At 35.3% G+C, this 24,156-nt stretch overlaps 1 protein-coding gene across 2 annotated transcripts in view; it reads right to left on the reverse strand.

The window, feature by feature from the left end:
- COL11A1 (collagen type XI alpha 1 chain) overlaps nucleotides 1-13,098 on the reverse strand; it is a 170,811-nt gene extending 157,713 nt beyond the window's left edge. Inside the window, exon 1 of one of the 2 annotated variants that reach the window (XM_015595416.2) lies at nucleotides 12,709-13,098. In XM_015595416.2, the coding sequence (XP_015450902.1) occupies nucleotides 12,709-12,814 (106 nt within the window). In that variant the 5' untranslated portion in view covers nucleotides 12,815-13,098. The remainder of the gene's footprint in view (nucleotides 1-12,708) is intronic. The other variant, XM_006919572.3, reaches the window with a different exon arrangement.
- Nucleotides 13,099-24,156: the final 11,058 nt, after the last annotated feature.

Raw genomic sequence — 24,156 nt, forward strand, 5'->3', positions numbered from 1 at the left:
CATAGTAAACATTCAATAAGAATAATACCTAAAAACATAATTTCCTCCAAATTTCAACCTTTTTTGGACATCTCTGCTAGTTCCAGTGAGCTCCACCCATGTTACCCCAAAGTTATAACTCACTTGCTTCTGGTAATTCATTTCCTCTGATGACCCTGGGAAATGTCTTTACTGTGGAGCAGAAGACTGAAGAGTTCTTTATCTCTAATGGTCCATGACATGTGATCCGTAAAAATCATTTAATGCTTAGCAATCTCCCCAGCATGTTCTTGTGTGATTCTAGATAGTTACAACCCCAGGAGGTTTCCTAGAACATTGACAGCTTAAGCAACCGAATGAGCCTCAAATCTATATTTTCATGTTTAATGCTCCATTACCACCCTGTAGCACAACTTGACATTAATTCATTGATGTTATTAGCATTCTCCCCCTTCAATAATGTCTTCTTTGCATTGCATAGACATTAATATAACTACAATTTAAGCACAGTAACCCTGATGTGATTTATTAAAAGGTTTTAAAAAACTAATATTTTAGCATCTTTCCTCTGATACTTTTCCTTCATTTATTTCAAAATGCTACGTACCAACCACGTGTTATAAACTAACATGAAGTATTAGAAAATAAAACATATTGACCTAAATCCTCCAGTATTTAAAAAGAGTTGAAAGTTCATCTTTAAATAACTATGTGGCACAAATAATGTCATGGAAATCACGTAAATTTCTTATGTCCCAACACCACCTTTCCTAGCTGAAATTACCAGACTTTTTGTATATGTTTTGTAATCTAATATTTGCATTTAAAAATGCAAAATTGGAGGAATAAATTGCTGGAATACATTAATAAATTGTACATATATGTTTAAAGTTGTACAGTTTACATTAAATCCTCTTGGGTGTGGCAAGTGTTTACATTTTATTTTCCTCCAAGGGGTTCTCAAATAAAATTAAATGTTTTGCCTATATTCAGAGAATATATTTTCCTACAAAAACATGAATAAAATAAACATAAGCATCTCAAGGCTCAAGATTTTAATGGGCATCTTGAAAAAATGTTTTGGGTTTTTTTTTTTTAATATTCAAACAAAGAATAGTCTCAATTGAGAAGGACATGGACAAAGACATTATAAGACAGTAGCCTGGAGTTTTAGAAATTTTATAGTTAATTTCAACAAACCAAGCACCTAACAAGCTTCTTGGTCCTAGCATTTCAGAAAATAGAAATCCAATGATCAAGTAAAAACATACTTCTTTACAAATCTGTGAAAATATCAGTTTAAAATAAATAGTTACACAGTGAAATTCAGAATTGGAAAGATCAAAGAAAAAATACATAGTGAAATATTTTGAAGTAGAACCAATGAAAAAAGTGTGACTCCCATTGAAATCAATTATATTTACATCCCCCTGTTGACTGTTTATTCTAATTCTGATCTACCGAGTGGTTGAGAGAAATCCATAAAACACAGAAGCTTAGATTTAGCATTGATAAGGGAGAATAAATAAATTTACTTTGAATATCTGCATGCCTTGACAGTATCTAATCTGCAATTGCTTTCTAGGTCTTTGATGGGAATACCTCCTCTCTGCTTTCTAGATAACACATACGTTTCCCTGTTAGGCCATGAAACTAAGTACAAATTCCCATTGCCATATTTATACAACTAAACCCTCTTAAAACAACTGAATCTATGAGCATGGTATCCATCAAATAAGTAAAATGTTTTATTATGTGGAATTTGGTTGCCATATTGACTAGGTCTAAATACGTAAAATAAAATTTAAAACTATGGAAATTATTTGAATAAATATGACCTAGACTCTGCCCAAATAATTTAAGGCAATATTTGTACTCCGAAATTATCTAATTCTACATTTTATACAAATTTAAATAATTTATATCTTTTTATAAATGATGAATATTTGATTAGTACTAAGGTAAAAATTAAATCAGTAAATAAGTATAGAGAGGGATGAGGAGGCATGGATATCAAATAAGAAAGACAGTGAAGGCCTCAGTTAGAAGGGAATATTTGAGCATAGTCTAGAAAGAGATAAGAGACTCCTCTGTCCTGATATTTTTACAGAATGGCATTCTAAGCAAAAGGACTAGCAAGTGCAAAGAAGCTGAGAAAGGAGTTGGCCCCAGATGTTGGAGGAAACAAGAAGAGACAAATATGTCTCCAACAAAAGAAATAAAAGTAAGAGATGAAGTCAGAAAAGTAAGAGGAGGACAAGTCGAAAGCAGATTGTATAGGTCTTGTGGGATCTTAAGGGAGCTGGGATTTTATTCTAAGTGAGAGGGAAAAACCACTGCAAGTTAAAGGGAGAGAAATTACATGAACCAACTAATTTTTCAGACCACTGTGGCTACTGTGTTGAGAACAATGTATATGGGCACAGAAGTGCAATCCAAGAGCAGAGTGAAAACAATTGTAATCCCTTACTTGTAAAATGTTGTTAATTTTGTCATCTTGGACTGAAAAATGAAGAACTAGGTCTTATTCTAGTTACATTCTGAAGACAGAGCAGACAGGAGTTGCTGACAGGTTGGGTATAAAGCATTAGAAAAAAAAGGAGTCAAAACTGACTCCAAGATTTTTAGGTTGAATATCATGACCGATGATGTTGCTTTTATCTGAGATGGTGAAGATTGTGAGAACAGGTTTCAGGAGGGGAGTTCTACAATTCAGTTTGGGGCAGGCAGACTTCGAGATGACTTAATAAATGCCATTGGAAATGGCTGAAAACGTAGTTGAGTCTAAAATTCAGGAAAAAGATCTGTGGTAGAATTAAAACTTTGGGAGTTGACAGACTATCAATGTTATTTAAAGCTATAGTTAAATTAATGGCATGGTTATTTGAAAACTTTACTTGATATAACTTTCTCTGAAAGAAATCATTCTGACTTAAAAATGCTTATAACAAATATTTTGTTCTCTCAGATAATCAAAATAGATATCTTGGTCCAATATATTAATCCTCAGAAATAAAAATCACTATGTACCATTTATGTTCTAAATCATATTACAATTTGGGTAATAACAAATCACATTTTAAGGTTTAAAAATGTTAGGCCATTTCTTTGTCTTATAACAGATTTCATAAATACAGACACACGTTTGCTTAACATACCCCCTATAAAATAAGGTTATTCATTCATATATTTTTCAAGTCTATAATGACTATAACTCCATATCAAGTGTGACTTAAATGTATCATTGAGAACTACAAATGACTTTACAGTGGGTTGGCTATTCCAGTACAAGCAGCATGATCCCAGTTCCCTGGTTATTTGTCAGAGGATACAATGGTTACAATCGATTGGAACCACCTAGTGTGAATAGATATCAAAGTATACACTGACCCTGCCAACTTAGCAGCCTCCCTGTACTTTTTAATTAGTCACATGATCCGTGCTATGCAGAAGAATATATCCATGTGGTCTTGTGTGAAGTGGCCCCTGTCCACTTCCCTAGCCCCAGCATTCTCTTAATAGCACACATACTCCATCAGAATAGACTGGCTAGCTGTCTTTCTAGTCACAGCACCTAATACAGAGCATTGAAGAGAGTCATTTAATTTTCAAGGTTATCGAACAGCCTCAATTCTGAACTTTCTCATATAATAAACACTTATGAACTGAAAATTAAAAGCAGAAATAATATCACAACTCTGAGGAGGGAGGAGGAAAGAACAAATGCCACTTGAGAGTGTGATATTTGAAAAGTATGGAATTTCTGATTTATAAGTAGCCAAAGTTATTAAAACATGTGTATTGTAAAATTAAAATTATTTTCAATACAATTATTCAAATTTACTGTTTAAAAGAGCAATGCTCATCAACATTTAGTTTATTACATGCTATAGAAAGGATGACATTTTAAAAAGTGTCTATATCATAATCAGCTAATCTATTTATATCACTTTTGCAGAGTCACTGCTGTTTGGCAATGGGGTATTTATCAAATGTTTTGCACAGAGCAGATAAATAACCTTTCACTTGACTTCCAATGCCCTGTTACACAAGCTAGGCACATTGCGATTTTTGCATATATTTATTTCCTGTTATAGAAGGTTCATAAACTCTTAGTTGTGCAAAAAAATTATCCATGGAGCTTTATGAAACACCTATGCTTAGATGGTGTAAAAATCTACTCAATCAAAATCCACAGGAATGAACTGAAAATGATTGTGATATTAAGCAGGGAAGATTACCCTTATCTTCTTGATTTTAATAAAAATTCCTTGCTAATGAGTTTATTAAACATTTAATAAATATGTATTGGTCATCTGTTATACTCTAGGTATGGTACTAAATGCCAGAATTTATGTAGATTAAAAAAAGATGCATTCTCTACTTTCATTTTAGAATAAAAAATGTTCTGTAATATGTATTCAAGTTTAGAGTAAGTACAGTGTGCTTTAGGATGCTATGCAAGGTCAACTACCCCAGTCTTCAATTTTGAGAAGAGGTTTTCCTAGAGGAGATAATATCTAAAGACTTAGTAAAAAGTAATGGTAAGCAGATTCAGAGATTGTTCAGGGTGAAAATCATAGCTTGCTTGGAGGCAAAACAGAGACTGACTTTCACAGAAAATCACAATGGTGTTGTTATTAGTAAAAAAAAAACCTGTTCAATATACTTCTGTAGACACTGGCAATAATTGATATATATAACCTTACATCAAATCCCAGGTTGTTAGTTAGGTCGTTGAAAAGCAATTCACTAGAGCTGCAACTAACACTTTCACTTCATTCAACAAAGATTTATCAAATGCTTTTACTGTGTGACAGGCTCTGTCCTGTATACTTGGGACACACTAAATAAAGATACCTATCAGTGATTTTAATGTGTCTAAAATTGCAATGGATAGAAATAGAATATAAAAAAATATATAAATTTCTTCCCAAACAGTTTAGAACTACTGCCTATCAATCATATTAAGCACTTGAAACATTATATACACCTTGCTTAAAGGTGGTACTTCATAACATAATTAATTATATTTATAATATAAAAATTAGTTTCTAACCTGAAGAATGAGTTTACTAAAAATAATCTTAAAGCAATAAATATAGACTACTCTTTCTAATAGTTATTAGGAGCATGAGCAAACTGTTTTCCAGATGAAGGAAGCTAGAGAGAAATCCCAATCCATTCACTTTCAGAGAATGACTAAGAAAAAGGGAGTGGGGATCCAGTTACCTCTGTTGACATGACAAGAGGTCACTTCACACCACTTCAAGTTAGCTAGATTTTAACCTTGTTCCAGTCCGCTGGGCAAAGTGCGAAGATACTTAATAATCTAAATAGTGACTACATCAAATAATGTGCACTCTGGCATCTCGGTAGACATTGGGGACAGAAGTAAAATTAAATCACATTCATCACCTCCAGCAACTTCTACAAGAAGACCAACACATAAATGAGTACTTTTTCTTGCAAACCATGTATCTTTCAGTTACAGTCTCCCAGTAGATAGATTACATCTCAAACAGGTTTAAGATAATCAGATCTGACACTTTTATACTAAAGGCATTAAACATATGCCCATACATCAATCCCCCCAAATGGAATAGACCTATTGTTTCTTGCAATGGATCCTTATTAGAATAGGCAGCAATGTGAAAGTGTCCTTGTTACTTAATGAGATTAAGCCCACCCTAATCTGAATGTTGAAAGCCAACAGATATAGCTGTCAACTTCTCCTTAACTTAGTCAAAGGAAACAAAGTAACATTTGCTGGCTTACAGAAACTCCCCTTTGGGTTTTCCACTATTGTTAGGACTTAGGTTTGTCCATAAAATGGTAAGAGTGATCAATGGCCTCCACCACTGAACTTTAGTGCAGGCTGAAGAGCTACCTATATTATAACATCACCTTTTACCAAGACCTCTTTATGTATCTCCTTACTGGCATTCGAGTTAATCACACAAATGACATAATGTTCACTGTTGCAGCTGCATGAATTGTGGATTAAAAATATTAGACTCCAGGGCACCATATCATAAGGTAAGTCAGAGAGGCTGTGTAGAAGCATTAGAACAGAGAATAAAGTAAACATGGACAGCGATCAAAGGGAAGGACTCTGGAGCAAAATTGTCTGAGTTTGAATCCTGAGTCTATCCCACAGTAGCTGTGTGCCTTAGGCAAGGTAACTAACCTCTCTTTTCAATTTCCTCATGGGTAATATGAAGATTTTAATATTAGCGTACTTCCAGGGCAATTGTCAGAACAAAATGAGATTCTGTATGAAATAGTGCTTACAACAACAGGACCTGGTATATCTCGAGCATGCATTCAGTGTTGGATCTTACTATCATATCTGCCTGGCAATATGAAGCTTGAGCTCAATGAAGTGTGAAAAGGCAATTGCTAGATGGATGAGTAGGAAACAGGTATTCCAGGCAAAGAGAATCATGTTAAAGAGAGGGGATGCTATGCACACGAAGTTTAACATGGCCGAAGTTCAGGGTAAATGGGAGTGGGGTTGAAGCAGGTGCGAAACGCTGGTCATGAACCTGGACATGCAGGGGCCACCTCCTGAAGGGCACTCTACATCAAGCTAAGCCACTGGACAGTAAATTTATCTTCAAAACCAGTGAAGAATGTTGAAGACTCATCAGTGATCAAAAGGAAGAGTGACAGCAAGTAGTGAGTTGCACTCCACTGTTAAGACGCTAGTCTAAAGAGAAAAGTCAGGGGAAACACCACTTGAATGCTTCTGGGTCTTCTTTCTCTGTAGAGCTATCTAGGAGCACACAGTTCGAAAGTGTACTAGAACTTAGTAGCTGTGTCGGGAATTGCAACTACTGCTCTGTCTGGCAGTCATCCTTTCGGGAAGTTGTTTTTGAAAAGCTGAGTGAGGAAGGAAAGCCAACTACCTCATACAGTCTAAGGTTCACTCCTTTAAGCCCGGATGTCAGCTTTCCAGTCAGACAGAGAGGAAGGAAGCTTCCACTGACACTCTATGCGCTCAGGTTCTATGAATAGAGACCTTCATTTGCCGGTACGGTCCAGGGCCATTCAAGAGCAATTAAATTTGGTTGAAATAAGAAAGAAATGCTTTTTAAGGAAAACAAGAAGGTTTGAGGGGATTGCAAAGTTGATTGTGCTAAAGCACTTTTACACAGGTTTGTTTTAGTTCTCAATTGTCAAGTCGTATTTAAGCTGGTCTCTTACTCTGAAACATGATAACCTTTCTTTTCTCTGAGTTCTTTCTCTTAAATTAATAGCACTGTCTCTAATTCCACACGCAGCAAGCAAAGAGTTTATTTTACCAGATAACAGTAGGTCTGGTGATCAGCCAATGTCTAAGGAACCACTAGCCAAGTCAGTAGTAGGCCAAAGACTGTAACTGATAAATAGATATTACTCACTAAATCACTTTAAAATTGACTTTCATCTTCTCTACCAGTTAGTATTATTCACGTTGAGTTCTAACGCAATTGAAAGTAGAAAAGAATAAAACTTACCTATAAAAATTAAATTGTATTAGGATTTTGAAAGAAGGAAAAATAAATATATGATTCATTATAATATAGAAGGCAGTTTAAAATGAAAAAAGAAAATTTTAGGTTCTGAATTAAATTGCAAGATAAATTAGAAGAAAAAAGTCCAAATGTAGGGACATCATCCTAATATACTAAAATCTATGCTGCAAACTGCATTAAAAGTTGACTCTTCGATGAGAATTTAGGGAACACTGCAATATTTTATAGCGTGTCTGGATATCTCCTTCCTTCTTTGCTAAGGAACAAAACTTCAATTGGTCAAAAAAAAAAGTTTACTTTCTTCTCACCACTCCCAACTCAGGTCACATTTCCCCAACATTACATGAGGGAAGTAGAGGAGCGAAAGCAGAAATGCAGATCAGCTCTCAGCCTCCACTTTGTAGTTGTCTTGAATTCCTAATAATTTTACACATACATATACTACATGTATATTTATATAGTATATGTATGTGTGTATATATAGTATATGTATACACTACATGTAATTATGTCTTTTATTGATATATAAAAGACAAAACATATTATTATATATAGTATATATATATCATCCAATCAATCTAAAATCAACACGAAAAGCATATAAATTTGACATTATTTGCCTTATGTTAAATAAATATATAATTTTCTCTGCTTCTTGAAAATTCAAAGTTGTGCCTGGTCCTCCATTAACAACTTTAGAGAAGATAAAAAACTATGTTCTTAATTCAGCCACAAATGTATACAAAAACTATTTTCCAACTATTATTCTTCCTATTCTGTTACAGATAACCTTATAGAATCACATAATTAGGTATATTAACAATACTACTAATCAAAAATTACCTTTCTCCGAACTCCTATTGAGGAATTTTTAAATGCCTTCTATAACTCTCTTTCCTATTCAATTTTTTTTGTCAGTCATTTTCTCTTAACCCATCTTCTCGCTAATCTCTCCAGCACATACATTTAAGTAACACTTGGTCATTCTATATTCCATAAGTACATGTACCTTTCAGTAATACTTGGTCATTCCATAGAGTCTCAGACTACTATTATTTAAAGTTATTTTTATCACTATTGCAGATCTTCATGCTACTCACTTAGAAAAACCTTAGAATAGTTTTATGTTTTTATAAGAAAGTATTCAGCTAACAACTATTTCTGTGCCTTAGTTTCTGTGCCTTCACTTCATTAGTAAAGTGAGAAGGTAGTATACAGAAGCAATTTTTATAATTTCTATGTCAAACATTCTGTTAAAAAATTTAAACACCTTTTCTTCCTTTGAAAAAGTCAGATTTTCATTACACAGACACTCAACCAAGCTTGATTTGAGTCTATTTGTTATCATTAAATAACAGTAAATTGACCAAAGTGAAGAGAATTTGTTCCAGAAAAGAAGCACATTTAAAAAAAAAAAAAAAAGGTGAATAATTAGATGGGTTTTTTTTTTTGTCAGAAATCCTGCCTACAAATCTGAAAAGAGATTCATGATTACCTTGATATATTTTAGGGATAACTTAACTTGAATAATGTGCTCCTACTAGTTTAGTCGCAAAGTGAGGCAAACACAGAACCTACAAAATTAATAAAGAAATTGTAAGCAATCATACTATCTAGGTATATACAGTTCTAGTTTTGCAATTTCATACTTTTATCTACGACTGTGAGAAGACCACTTAGAGAGTACTTTTTATAAAGTAGACTCGGTTAAATATTAATTATAAAGTAAATTTCCACTTTAAGATATCAACAAACAAGGCAAAAGTCATAGACAATTTTGTGAAAGTATCTATAATAAACCGAATATATCGGTGCCACCTAAACCGAGGCTATCTGTATAAAACATGCAGAAAGATGCTTCTCATAAAATACGTATTTTTCTTTATTGTTTCTCTATTACAGACTTTGTCAATTTTGATATGGAAAGACGATATTAATAATTCCAGTGGACACTGTGTTTCTTACCAAAAGTATATCTGATCTTTTAACTGATTTCTGATTAAGTAACCACAGGGACAAATTTGATCTCTTTGCAAAGATGGATGAAGCACATACTCTGGAAGCCAGCACCATTTCACCTGCAGATCCCGGGCGCTCAAAACAACACTCCAGCAGGGCTCACTACCAATTGCTGACAAGCTTTGAAAGCTTCTCACAAAATTAATTGACTTTTTGCAAGAATAGTATTGGTTCAACCCCCAAAGGTTAAATACCATTTTAATTAGTAAAAAAATGATTCAATTAGATAATATTTTCCCCAGTACTCAGTTATAGCTTAACTCATTTTAAAAACTCTTAAAACCATCTATCTTAATACAATCACAGTGTAGTTTCTATAGAGTCCAGGTAAATCTCAGGTCCTATCCATAATAGGTCATGGACTAATTGATAGAGAAATCCATAAATTTCTGAGATAAAACACTTATAGCCAAGTATATGAAACATAAAATTCAAGTTAATGCAAATGAACATATTATAAAAATAACACTTTTATACTAAATCATAATAAATACTAAAAATTTTGACTAAGGATGTTAAAGTTTATCAAGTTGTAGAGTTTAGATTTGCAAGATAAAATAATATTACTCTTTGTGAAATTATAAATTTTTTTTTAATTCATTCATTCCAAGAACTTTTCTCTGTAAGGCTAGATGCTTCAGGATTCTAACTACACTTTCTTTAGAGTCTAATGTATTATGAACTCGTAACTTTTTAAGGTTTTAATATTTTTAATCCCAGAAATACACATTTTAGATGAAAATAGGCTGTTTTAAGTTATCTTTGGATGTAATAATCAAATCACACCACTGCCTCTCAATGAAATCAGTACATTATAGTAGAATGCCAGTATATAACACTTTACCTAGAAACTGGAATCAAATCTTACTCATTATTTTTTCAATTGCAAATCTAAAGGCTAGTATGAGAACTGCACACCGGGTGCATTTTTTTCCCTTGTGCGATGATTCAGACCAGTGTTTCTTTTTCAGCATTAACACACTATTATTTCCTTTCTAAGGTTTATAAAGTGGCAAGAATGCCTATAGGTAGATGTAAATAAATATCTAGGTTCCCATTAAGCAACAAGCACCTAGCAATTTGGTTGAAAGAACACCAAATCTTACAATATGACTGTCTAAACGATCATAGAACTTTCAAGATACTTCATCAGAAAAGACAAACAGAAACAACATATGATCCTTACATTTGCTATTTCTCACATTACTTGGCTTTATAATAATAGGGAAGGTTCTTTTTCCATCGTTTATTTGACATGGTACTAGCATGTTTGTTTAAAAGTGTTTCGGGTATGTAACTAGATTGAAAAGAGAAAATTATACATTACATGGGTAAAAGTTCGATTTTTTAGATATCCTTAGAATTTTAAGGAAAAGAAACATAAATCTCTTCAGGAAGTAATCTCTGAATGTCTACAATGGTGTCTCTTGAGTTTATATTTCATCTTTCATTGAAGAAAGTCTGAGTTTCTATGTTTTTAAATAAATAGTTGCCATTATGATACTTTTGTCTACATACGTGTATGACACGCAAAAAAAGAAGCGGTATCTCTGTTCCTGTTTAATTGAGTGTACTTTTCCAGCATCGCTGTGGTTAAGATTTTAAGAGGCCTCATTTGCTAAGGCAGATGCTTGGATTCCAAATAAAAAACAAAACCAGCAGAGGGCAGAACTGCTGACAGAATTGACCAATCCAGCTGATGACCAGGTACCAAAGGTAAAATGCAAACTTTTGATGGATTCCACTTTCAAAGACTACTATTTTTCCTTGAAAATGTAGAAATAAACGAATCGAAATAATTAGCATAACTTATTTCAAAATTCAAATATAGTCCTCATGAGGCTCTGACTGTCTTCACCAGGAAAAGTCACACAGAGGAATAATCCAGCGCGGCCTGATTCCAGGGAAGGTGAAAGTCACTGAGTTTGGAGAAGGAGCACGGACCTGGCTTCGCAGAGTTCGGCCTCCGGCAGCGCTAACTCCCATTAGAGACAGCTCAGATTTTGGCATCTACCAGGGCCAGACTCAGGTTTCTGCTAAAGCCTGCGCATTTGGGGTTGACCATTTCTTTCTCTCTCAGCCAATTCTTGCCATCCTCCTTCTTACTGCCACTGCTCTGTGCATGTTTAACAGAGCATGCTTTTCTACCCTAAGCTCTGTGGGCTCCCTTAACTCCAAAGTCATTCTCCCGCCAGCCGTGTCTACAGCACCTAACGGACCGCTCCAGCCAGATGCCTTTGCAGGAAAGGGCGGGGGCAGGGGAGAGAGGAGGTGGAGGGAGGAGCGAAGTCGCTCTCCCTCCTTGGGTACTGACAGGGCTACAGTCTTCCCAACAGGTCTGGTCATTGAATATTTGGTGGTGCCACGTAGGAACTTTTCCTTACCTCTCTCCTCCCACCCAACTCCAGGCCCCCTCCCCTTCCCTCCCAATCCCTATTCCTCCTCCCCCACCCCATCTGCTTGGCCAGTTTCATCATTCTCCATGAAAACTGCACGTCCAACCTGCAAGAAGGGGGGGGGGTCTTAGCGGGGAGGAGGGACTAAAATTGAAGGAAAAGTGTTTTCCCTATCTTCAACCCGTTCCTTATAACCTGCCAATTTTTTCCACTTACAATCTCTTCAAAATGCCACACACACAAAGTGTTCTCAGTCTTCCAGATTCATCCCCCTGCTTTCTCTTAAATCCCTAAAAGTAAAACAGCCTGGTTCTCACTTATTCCAGACAAAGAACTTTATCAAGGTTCATTTTATACCCCTTCTCTATATTTTCTCCTCAGTTCACCCTTAAAAAGATATTTCCATTGGCTAGAACCTGAAGAAACCAGATGTGTTAAAGGGCAGTCTAAGGACTGATCCTCAAACAAAAGCTTTGTACAACTGCTCTTGTGTTCAAGGGAATATTTTTCCTCCTTTCAAAGACGCTGGAAAGTGGCGAGGGGCATTTCAGCCGGCTCTGTGCCTGACAGATCTTTTTTCCAGCTCTCTTTTCTCCCATTACTGTCCCGCCTACATCCATCTCTCGCTCTCCAATCTTCACTTCCAACCTGGTGGCAGCTGCAATCTGCAATCTGGATTTTATTTAACAGAATTTTGGTGGTGGGGGGGGCGGGGGTAGGCACCAAGGGGGAGGGGCACAGAAGGAGAATGACCGACGGCGATCTCCCACCTCCCCAAGTCCATTTTTTCTTACCTCCTCTGACCTCTCTAGCCTGGAAGAGGGACGTCAGTGCGAGGGTTGTTACGGTGAGGTCCCAGAGCCACCGTTTCGTTTTCCACCTAGAGGACCACCGCTCCATCTCCGAGCCCCGCACTCACAACTGTGAACTCAACCCACGAAATTGCGATGACAGACCAACTTCGTCCCTTCCAAGGTATCGTCGGGGATGTTTGCTACACAGCCATTGGCGAGGGAGAGGGGGAAAAATCAAATGCCTCTTTCTTTTAAATTTGATGGTTTGCTTCCTTCCTGTCCCGCGCCCCCTCCTCTCCCTCTCGGTTGGCCCCGCCGGCCGGGACCCTCCGATGCGTCCTCTGCGGGGCCCTGACTTCAGACTGGAGGCAGATGAGGGGCTTCAACCAAAAATCTGGGAGGACTGCGTGCCCCTAAAGGCTTCATGCCGTCAGTGGGCCGGACGAGAGGCTCCGGGCAGCCCCCTCCTCCGCCCACTCCCCTCGCGTGCCCCCCTTACCCCGGGCGAAACTGACGAGCCGGCTGAGGGTCAGACCCAATCACGCGTCTCGCGGGCCGCGCGGGGCCCGCCCCCCTCTCCCGGTGCCCAGGAATCGGGACTCCGGGCAAGCCCAGCCCACCGACCAGCCCCCACCTCCTCGCGCCTCTGCTCCCTCCTCTCCTACCCAAACTCCCGAGAAAAATGGGAGGGAGTTACGGGGGGCGCGTGCTTGGCTCCTGCACGTTGGGAATGAAAGGAATTGCAGGAGATCCCGGAGCCCACAGAGTTTTCAAGGAGCTTCTGTATTCAATAAAAACAGCTACTTGTCTGCTTGCACCCGTCTGTGAGCCTCTACTTGGTCGGCGGGGGAGGGAAGGAGCCCAGCGACTGATCCTCCACACCGCTGGAGTCCTGGGCTGGCAGCGGTAACCTTATCCTTGTGCAAAAATCTGCTTCTTATACCAGACGTAGAACCAGCGGACTCATTGCTCTGCATGCTGCTCCGAAGTTCGTTGTCTCTCTCTCTCTCTCTCTCTCTCTCTCTCTCTCTTTCTCTCTTAACCTTGGAATTAGAAGAAAGGGATGAAGGTGAGAGAGACTCAAAAGGTCAACACCTATGATCTTACAGGGGAGCTTTCCTTTGAGATCTGAAACTGACGGGTTTTTCTTTTAAATGTTCAAGTTTTGCATTAGCTTCATTGGGAGGCTCGTCTCTTAAAGAGCTGAATGTACTCTAAGGCAGGAGAGAAAGAAATGTATGGGAACTGACATTAAGGGGTTGAGTAATTTAATTTCCAGCTGATTCTGCCCTGACCCCAGACGAGAGAATGGAGTGGGAGGAGAAAAGACTAGGAAAGCAACTAGCAGAGATCTCCAAGCGGCCTTAGGCCCACAGCTCATAAAGGGCCTCAGGAGCTGAAAACATGGTCACTCCACAGTGAAAATAATTGAGGGGCAGGATTCTAGAGTCCTTCCATCCCCTTCCTCAAAGTTATCCACTTAAGCCTGGAATATGGATTCCCTGGTCATTTTTTCCACGTTTAAATTACTCCCTCCTGTTGGCTCCTTTTTATTTCTTAATATAGCCTAAGATATCTCTCAAAAATTTTCTAGAACAGGGCCCAACAAGGTGCCAGCATACATTAGGCCCTCCATATAGATGTGTTGAGTGAATGAATACATTTTCCAGATGACAAAGACTGGAATCTTTAGCCGGGACCTATGCTGAATGGTTAAGATATTTCAATGCTTAAGAGTTCTCAACTAAGTTTATGAGGCACACATGTCCCCTAAACTTTAGAAACTCAGTTTTCTATATGCCTCAATTTTCTATATAGAAATATTCCATTTATGTGGTTTAAGAGATGGAAGGTGTTCAGAGACTAGATTGAGGCCCAAGATGGAATTGTTTAACAATGTATAGAAAAGGCATATAAAATGAGGAAAGCAACTAAAACATACCTTCAACATGATGGTCACTCTCTGTGACAAAGAACCATTCCCATCTCAAGAAGTTTACATCTTAGATAACAGGTCAAAAAATACTTTATATTGGTAATGCTGCTGGCAGAATGTTTGGGATGCCTTATGTCAGCTGCAGAGAAATATCACCAGCTTTTTAGATGACAATCTCAAGTTGTTAATATAATTTAATAAAATAATTCAAGATCTTGTGTTTGAATGTGGAATGGACAATTACAAATTAAGACCCTTATGGTGGAAATATATACATAGGTCAATTTACCATCTTCATTATTCTTCATCTTTTCGAAATGAAAAATTTGTGTTTTTTCAGTTTCCACACTTCGAAACATGATTTTTCTGTCCAATTCTTTGTATATTTTTAAGCTTGTTCTTTTCTGTAGGTCTTCTCTTAAATGTAAAATAGTGATATTAATATAAAGTTTAGAAATATATATTTGTGAAGGTGCCAGAATCCTAAACCAATTCGTGCTAAAGTTATAGTGCTTGCAGCAGCACATAAAAATGGTGTTCCAAATTGTTTATCAATAGCTTTCATGATTTATTGAGAATTTCCTGGCCAGATACTGTTCTAGAAGGTGAGAAATGATGCCATCAGTCTAGCAAGCCCCATCTTCTGGTTACATGTCAGGCCTTCTCACAGTGGGGAAAGGGTCCTTTCAGGCAAAGTGTTGAGTAAGCAGATTTATTACTATCTTATGCTCTCTATACTCTGTGGTCTGAATTCCTTTGGCCACTGCCCAACCAGGCATAACCTGGGTCTGAATTAATACCTCTGGAAGGAAATATGCAGATTCATACTAAGAAATGTTAATTATGTCTAACCCCTCTATTCTGTAGCTAGCCGCCAGATCTAGAGCCTCCCAGGAACCTGCCCACACATTTACAGAAGATGAATTCGGTGAAAGGAGGGAAGCTAGAAGAGACTTCATGACCTTCAACTTTGCATGGAATAAGTTCCAGGGACATTGTTTCTAGGCCACCTTTCAGCCAGTCCTTGTTAACTGTTTATGCATAGATTTGAAATATAATAGGCAGTATGACAGTTTTCCTGACATGGTTTTTAATTTGGAGCACTATTAGCTATATAACTTTTCTTATCTTGTCATGTTAAAAAAAAAAAAAAACGTTTAAAGATATTTCTTCAGTTCGTAGAATTCGTTCTGATTGCAAGCCTTTCAAAAACAAGATGGAAACAGTTTAGAGAAAAAAAAAAATTATTTCCTTCGTAACAGTATTTTTAATCAATTTGTCCATCTTGGCTTGTCAGAGAATCTGAGATCATAATTTGATAATTGATTGGAAGGTCAGTTTATGAAAACAAATGTTCTAGACAATCTTTAGAGTTCATGGAGCTGTATTAAACATTGTGAAAAGCTCACAGATCTCCGTTAATATCTTCACAAATCTCTAGGGATCAGAAGATACAGATTCAGAACCAATGTTTTACATATTGAGATCTCAATAAGCAAACTGGGACTGAGATCTCAATAAGCAAACAGCAATAGGGTATTGGAGGTAGAGAGAACCCTGTAATAAGGAATAAATTACCACAGGTAGAATTAGGGGCAAGGAAAAAATAGATGTAGACAGATACATCATATTTTAAATCTTTTGGCATTTATTTATTTTTTCTCGAACTAAGTTAGCTTCTTGAACACATTAACAGACCAAACTTCTCATCAAAAGATTCTATTTTATCATTGAAATTGGGCTGACTTTGGATTCCTCTGAGGAGGTTCTGTATGTTATTTTTGTATGTTATTTTGTTAAATAGAGAGACATTTTCTCCAAATCCTTTACTATAACTGAAACCATTGCATCAACTTTTACTTATTGAATGAGAAATAATTACGGAGGTGGGAAACTCTTGCACACATCAGAAATACTTAAAATGTTTCAAAGAAAATTGCTGTTGAGTGTAATCCCTCTCTTACTGTGCCTAATGGTTTGTCTTTCTTGCCCTTTTCTGAACTTAGGTCAAATATTTTAAGAAATGACTAAGCAGTTTGACATTTATTTTACGGTTTTTCTAATACATCAGTGTATTAGTCTCTGTTTAAAAATGGAGTTGGTCACTCTTACCTCACAGATGGACCATTGTATTGTACAAAGTGGGGTAGAAAAAGGAGAGAGAAGTTTACCTCCATAGTTGAGCCTCACTCCTCAGTTACTCCACAGTGATGATTAGATATTTTTCATCACTTTTACTGTGAAATAACATACAGAACTTCAGAAGAATCCAAATTTAGCCCAATTTTCATGATAAAACAGAATCTTTAGGTGGAAAGTTTGGTCTATTGAAGTGCTGAAAGAGCCCACTCAAAGATGAGAGACCCACCCTGTTTAAAAGAACCTGAAAGAAAATCAATTCTAAATGAACCCCAACATCCAAGGAATATAGCCTTGTACACTCATGTACATCTCTCTTAAATATACCCTTTAGTTAGCTATCGTAGTCCTTTATCGTAATTGTCAAAAATTGGAAGGAATAGAGAACAGAATAGAATAATTTGAGGTAAAAACTTAGATATTTTTTGGAACTTTGTCAAGATATTTTTACTCTCTGTATTTTTTTTTCTCCTTAATTGAATGGATTCAGCATTTACAAAGCTCCTGTGTGTCAGCAAAGATACAACAAGACTTTTTACAAAGTGGTGCAGAATATCACCGACATCTCTATCCATAGAGGTAGAAGATGGAGGTAAGGGGCACTCAAACATTTTTGGTGAAACATGTGCCACAGCCAAAGGAAGTATCACACCAATAATATAACCCAATGAGGTTTCACTGTATAAAGCATTCCGAGTATCATTTGAACAGTAATTGCCTTGATTCACACTGGCTATTCCTAATAAAATATAAGGTTGCTGAAGGTAAGTATTTTAGCTACTTTGAAGGGATTATTTACTCTTAAGAATTTACTCATAACAATTTTACAAATACTTTTTTAAAATTTAATTTTGGTAGTAAAATGAAAATGTGCAAATAGTTTTTCTTTGACACATTATTTCATAATACGACTAATAAAAGGCAAGAAGATGACCTAATATATCATCGCACTTTCTGAAAGACGTCAAATCCTGTTTTCCAACTCTACCATATCTCCACAGATTGATCTGTCCCAATAGCACTAGTCAGTATTCTTGACTTAGAATAAATATTATTTCCAGACAACCATATGTAATTTGTTTTGTGCATCCACCATTGGTACCAACTCATTTAATTCTGAAACCAGTGCATGTGCAAAAATCTGAAGGCTCCTGAATTATATGCAATGTTTCTGTTATTTTTGTATGACAGACTTATATATTCTCTTGATGCCACACAAACACCAAATATAAGATTTAAGGCTGGTGAATATGATTAAATATCAAAATATATCTGATTTTTAAAACATCTGGGATGAATAACTCTAACTTAATTTGTTTTGCAGATACTCAGTATTTAATAACCTTCCCAATATTATATTTTCTGCCAGGACCAGTATGGTCAAATTATTGCACATTTAAATGCTGGACAAACAATAGATCCTATTTCAAAAGTTTTTACAATCTAATGTATAAAAACTGGAAAATTACTTATGGATTTAAATGGTTGCAAAAGAAGCAACATTTAATATGAAGGTATACTTTTGAAAGCAAAGTAACTTTGTCATTATGAGGACTTTTTTATTTAAAATACTTAATGGGTTTGTTTTGTTAGTTTTCATAACATCTTCATGAGGTAGGAATGTGGCAATTTTAATAGTTTTATTTTAAGAATGAGGTAAGGGGCACTCAAACTTCAAAGTAGGAATACAGAAGCAGAATATGTGAAAAACATTTTATTCTCACATTTCTGCTCTCATTATTAATCTTTTCTTTATAAGTAATGAGTTTTTAGATTTTTTTTGTATTTTATAGTAGGCGCATTATTTCCTCATAGATTATTAAAATGAATGAGATCCTTAGTACTATAAATTTTAAGGAAAGGTAATGTTGGTGACTACATTTATAGCCTTAAAAATATATAAATATTGAAAAAATATATAATACAATGAAAGTGGTACATTTTTTAATACATTTTTAAGAAATTTAAAAACACCTGTTCTTAAAGATAAACAATGATGACTTATTTTTATCTGAATGCCAACCTTTAGGTTTCACTCTCCTCAGGGATTTTGAAATTATTTTTAACTTTATATGCTTCTAAAAACAGAAACATTACTGAAGTTAACCTCAAGTTACTTTATGCTTTCCAAGAAGAAAAAGAAATAAAAAGCATTCAATATGTCAAAGAAAAGGAATATAATAATAATTAAATAAATAATTCTCCATACTATTTAAAATATTTATTTTTAAAAAGACAGTATTTGTTAAATCATGTGACAAATGAATTAAAGAGCACATGTAGAGAAATCAATATTTATGCAATAAAGATTAGAACCATTAAATTACTATTCCTCTCTATATAATTAAACTATAATGACAGTAGAATTCTGAGAAAAATTTACTACATTGGCCAATTTGGTATACGTTGATATTTTATTCTGTAAAGTGGCATTTTAAGAATGATACACAGCTGTATGATATAGATATACCAATATACACCTGTCTATCACTAATAAAAGAAGTAATAACAAGCCAAGCTTAGTGACAAGGACACTTTTTATTTACAAACATAAGAGGCAAGAATCTGTGCATAACTTCATGTAAGACAACAAAAATCTGCTTTGGTTTTATTGATAAGGAATTAAAATAATTTTGAAAAAATAATATCGTCTTAGTCTTTTGGGTTGTTACAATAAAATTGCATAGACTGGGTGGCTTATAAACAATAGAAATTTATTTCTCACAGTTCTGGAGGTTGGAAAGTCTAACATCGAGGTACCACAGATTCGAGGTCTGGCAAGGGCCCACGCCCTGGTTCATAGACTGTAACTGTAAATGGCAGAAGGGGCAAGGTAGCTCTCAGGAGCCTGTTTTATAAAAGTCTACAACTAATTGCACAAATCCCGCAATTAGTTGTAGACTTTTAAAAATAGTTTAGAAAAAGCTCTAAACAAATACAGAAAGCGTCAGTAAACAAAACCCTGAGGAGGGTAAGAATCTTAGGTACAGAGTTGCTACATCATAATATACAGAATTTCTAATTTCCAACTAATCCCATAATTATAAAAAGGCTCCACCCTCATGACTTAATCAACTCACAAAGGCCTCACCTTCAAATACCATCACACTGGGGATTAGGTTTTAAAATATGAATTTTGAGAAAATAGAATGTTTAGTCTACTGCAAATGTCATTCATTGCACCTAACAGCAACGTAAGCTAGTCACATTTTGGTTCTTATGTAGAATATCCTGAAGGATACATATCAAGAAAATGAATCTATATTTACTGCTTTTGAATGATGACTCTCACTAATGACAAAGCTTAAAGTTATTTCAATTATCAAAGCATGGTAAATTAAGTTCTCTATAATTGAAAAAAGAATCTCTAGTTTTATGAGTGACATTTAAATTTTCAACTCCTTTTGACATTTCAAATTTAATAGTTAAAAGCAAAAACTCAAAGATCAGAGAATGTCAGCAAAAATGGCAAAGAGGCAGATTCAAGCATCTGTCTTTCTGCAGAAATACTGTAAAATCAAGCAAAATGGTTGAAATCAAGTGTGTGAAAACTGAAAAAACTAAGCTTTACAGCAAAAAGAGAACACTGAATCAAGAAAAAGCCAACATAAAATAGTAGGAAAGATTTATGGCATTTTTATTTATTTTTGCTTCACTGCCCTTGCTGGATCAATAATGGTTTAAAAGACCACAGGCTACATTCCCAATATGTGACCCTGGTGTCAGGCAGAAAAAGCAGAGCATACTTTATCCTCAAAGAATTCTCAACTGTCTGGAAGCTAAGTGAAAGACTAATGCAAGGTGTTTGTCTTTAGTTTGACTAATTCAGAGCTCACACTGGTCAGAAAAGCAGCAGACATTCCTGAATCACATGGTAAGACAAAAGAACAACCTGAAGCTGCCTGGAGCAAAAGTTGAAACTTGAAGCACATGACAAAGTACTCAAAGCCCAGGAGGAAAATCTAGGGAGTTTCTTTGGGAAATTAAGGCATTTAAAAGCATCCAGGTATATGGCAGAAATTAGAAAGCCACTGCACATGCTCAGGGCAAGATACATGCTCAGTAAAAATCTGAAAACCTATAGCTGATCTCTAAGCTCAATAAAAACAGGAAGCAAAGGCTAAGGCAGAGTTTTAAATGGCCTGGCTAAGCAGTCAAGGCACACCAAGCACAGAAGCAATCTGTGAAGCCTGGCACAAGTGGTTTTTATAAATTATATTTTTTCCTTCTTTCTCTCTCTCTTTCTTCCTCCAGCACTCTCTCTCCTGGTGGTTCCCTCTCTCTGTCTTTCTCTTTTTTTTTCTCTCCTGTCCCCATTCCTCAATTTCCAGGAAATAGCTGTTAAAACACTAGGTAAACACATGCTAAAGAAACAGAGACTTCAGAGACCACACGTGAACAAGTTGCAGGCTTTTAAAAATAGTTTAAAAAAGGCACTAAACAAATACCTAAAGCTTTCATTAAACAAAACTCTGAGAAGTATAAAAATGTGATTTACAAAGTTGCCACATCATAATATACAAAATTTCCAATTTTCAACAAAAGTTATAAAACATGCAAAGTGACAGAAAGGTATGTGTTTGTTAGTCACAGAGGTGAATAGAAACTGTCCCTGAAGAAGCACAGACATTGCACTTACTAGACAAGTTCATTGTAATCCTTTTAATAACCAACATTTACTTATCATAGTTCTGAAAACTGGAAAGTTTAAGTTCAAAGTGCTGGCAGATCTGATGTCAGGTGAGATCTTATTTCATGGTTTATAGATGGTCATTTTCTTGTATTCTCACATGCAGAGAGCAGAGGGGAAAAAAACTCTTGCATCTCTTCCTATAAGGGCACTAATCCCATTCATGAAGGCTCCATCCTTGTGACCCAATTACTTCCTAAAAGCCCCATCTCCCATCTCCCAATATGATTAAGATTTCAACATATACATTTTGGGGGGGAGATATACAAACATTCAGCTCATAATTGATGGAAAGTAAATATTAAATGTAAATTGTAACTAAAAGAGAGATGGACTGGCTGTACTATTATCAAATACAATAAATTATTGTATTTATCTATTATTGTACTATGTATTGTACTATTATCAAATACAATAAATCATCAAGATATAAGCATTTTAAACATATAAACCAAACAGCAGAGCCTCAAGATATATGACAATAGTGACAGGATTAAAGGAAGAAATAGACAATCTTGTAATAATAGTTGGAAACCTCAATAACCCACTTTTAATAATGGATTAAACATCTAAACATAATGAAATAGAGGCTTGACCAACATTATGAAACTACTAGACTTAACAGACATATATAGAACCCTCCACTCAACAAAGGAATACATATTCTTCTCAAGTGCACATGGCACACTCTATAAAACAGACTATTTTTTAGGACGAAAAACAAGTCTCAAGAACAACATAAGGAAAAATAGGTAAGTTAGATTTCATGAAGCAAAATTTTTGTACTTCAAAAGACACATGATAAAGTAAAAAGACAATTTGCATAATAAAAGAAAATATCTGCAAACATTTATATGATAAGGGCATGGTATAGAATATATCAAAGAACACTTATACCTCAAGAACAAAGACAAAAAAACTAATTTAAAAATGGTCATTCCTTTCGAGAAGACATACAAATGGCCAACAAGCATATGAGCAATGCTTAAGAACATCAGTCATTTGGGAAATGCAAGTTAAACCTACAATTGGATATCATTTCACAACAGCTAGAAGAGTATGATAATTAAAAATGAAAACAACAAGTGTTGGTAACAAGGTGGAGTAATTAGAACCAACCCTCATGCTTTGCTCCTGGGATTGTTAACTTTTTTAGCTGCTGGTGGGCCCTTGCAAAGTGTAACAAAGGATTCCCACATGACCCTGCAATTCCACAAAAAAGAACTGAAACAAGTACTGTAACAAATACATGTACACACTTGAATATAGCAGCATTATTCACAATAGCTAAAAGGTAGAAATAACCCAAATGTCAGATAAATGGATAAACAAATTGTGATATATATGTAAAACAACATTATTCAACCATAAAAAAGAACAAGTTGCCAATACATACTGCAATATGGATGAACCTTAAAAACATGCTAAGTAAAAGAAAATGACATAAAAAGTCTCATAGTGTGGGATTCAATTATATGAAATACTTACAATAGTTAAATCCATAGAGTCAGAAAGCATATTTGTGGTTGCTGTGACTCGGGAGAGAGAATAATGAGGAATAACTGCTTAAGGAGTATGGAATATCCTATTGTGGTGAGGAAAATAGTTTGGAGCTACATAGAAATGGTGGTTGTACAACACTGTGATTGTACTAAATGCCACTGAATTGTTCAATTTGAAATGGTTAATTCAACATTGTGTAAATATTGCCTCAATTTAAAACAATTTCATACCATTGGGTAAATTTTTTTCTTTCTTGTTATAGCAAAAATGGATCTAAATATACTAGCAAAACAATATGACACAAAGACTAAAGTATATTTATTTAATAGCAAGTACTTTAGAAGAAACAAAAAATATTGCCAATTATTTGGAGGAAAAAAAATCAAACAAATTGCATAACACCAGAGGACATTTGTTAAAAAAAAGTACAGATGTTTCTAACATTTCTCAAGTTATGATTTTGGTAAAATCTGCCTCAATAATAAAACAGAAAAGTCTTTTTGTGTGTGGTCAATGAAAGAAATAAGTACTGGAGATGATGTAAAATAACCCTTTATAAAACTATTGTTTCTTGGAAAAAACATTATAAATATAACCATTTTAATGTGCCTGCTTTTAAAGCAATAAAAAAAATGATTTTGAAGTTATGTTCAGCAATATTACTGCATGAAATATTTATTTCCAGAAATTATTGATAGAGCAACCACTGTAGTAAAGCAGTTGTAGCTAAAAGGACACAAAGATGTCATCAGTGGGGATAATTTCATTTAAAAAAGACTTTTAAAATACAGTGGACTGCAGAATATGCCATATCATCCTCTCCTATGCTCGTGATGTATGCAAAGCAAACGTTTTGATTCATCTGAACATAGAGGGGAAAGAAAATGATAGATCACCCATTATTATAAATAAAGGTTTATTAGAATACACACAAATTAGTTGATTTATTATAATATTTCATAATTCAATGGGAAGGGACTACAAAAATATCTGGTGCAAAATATTTGAGAGTAGTAAATACAATTAAAATTATACGTTTTTCTTTTAACTCACCATAAACATTTTCTAAATTTATTAAACTTCTTTGATGATAAGTGGCTGTCAATATTGTTCAACCTAGTAAATAATTTAATCAACATTTGTATGCTGAAATATCCTTTCGAGTTAAAGTTGACATTTT

Source organism: Pteropus alecto, unplaced genomic scaffold (assembly GCF_000325575.1).
Source record: "Pteropus alecto unplaced genomic scaffold, ASM32557v1 scaffold106, whole genome shotgun sequence".
NCBI classification, from domain to species: domain Eukaryota; kingdom Metazoa; phylum Chordata; class Mammalia; order Chiroptera; family Pteropodidae; genus Pteropus; species Pteropus alecto.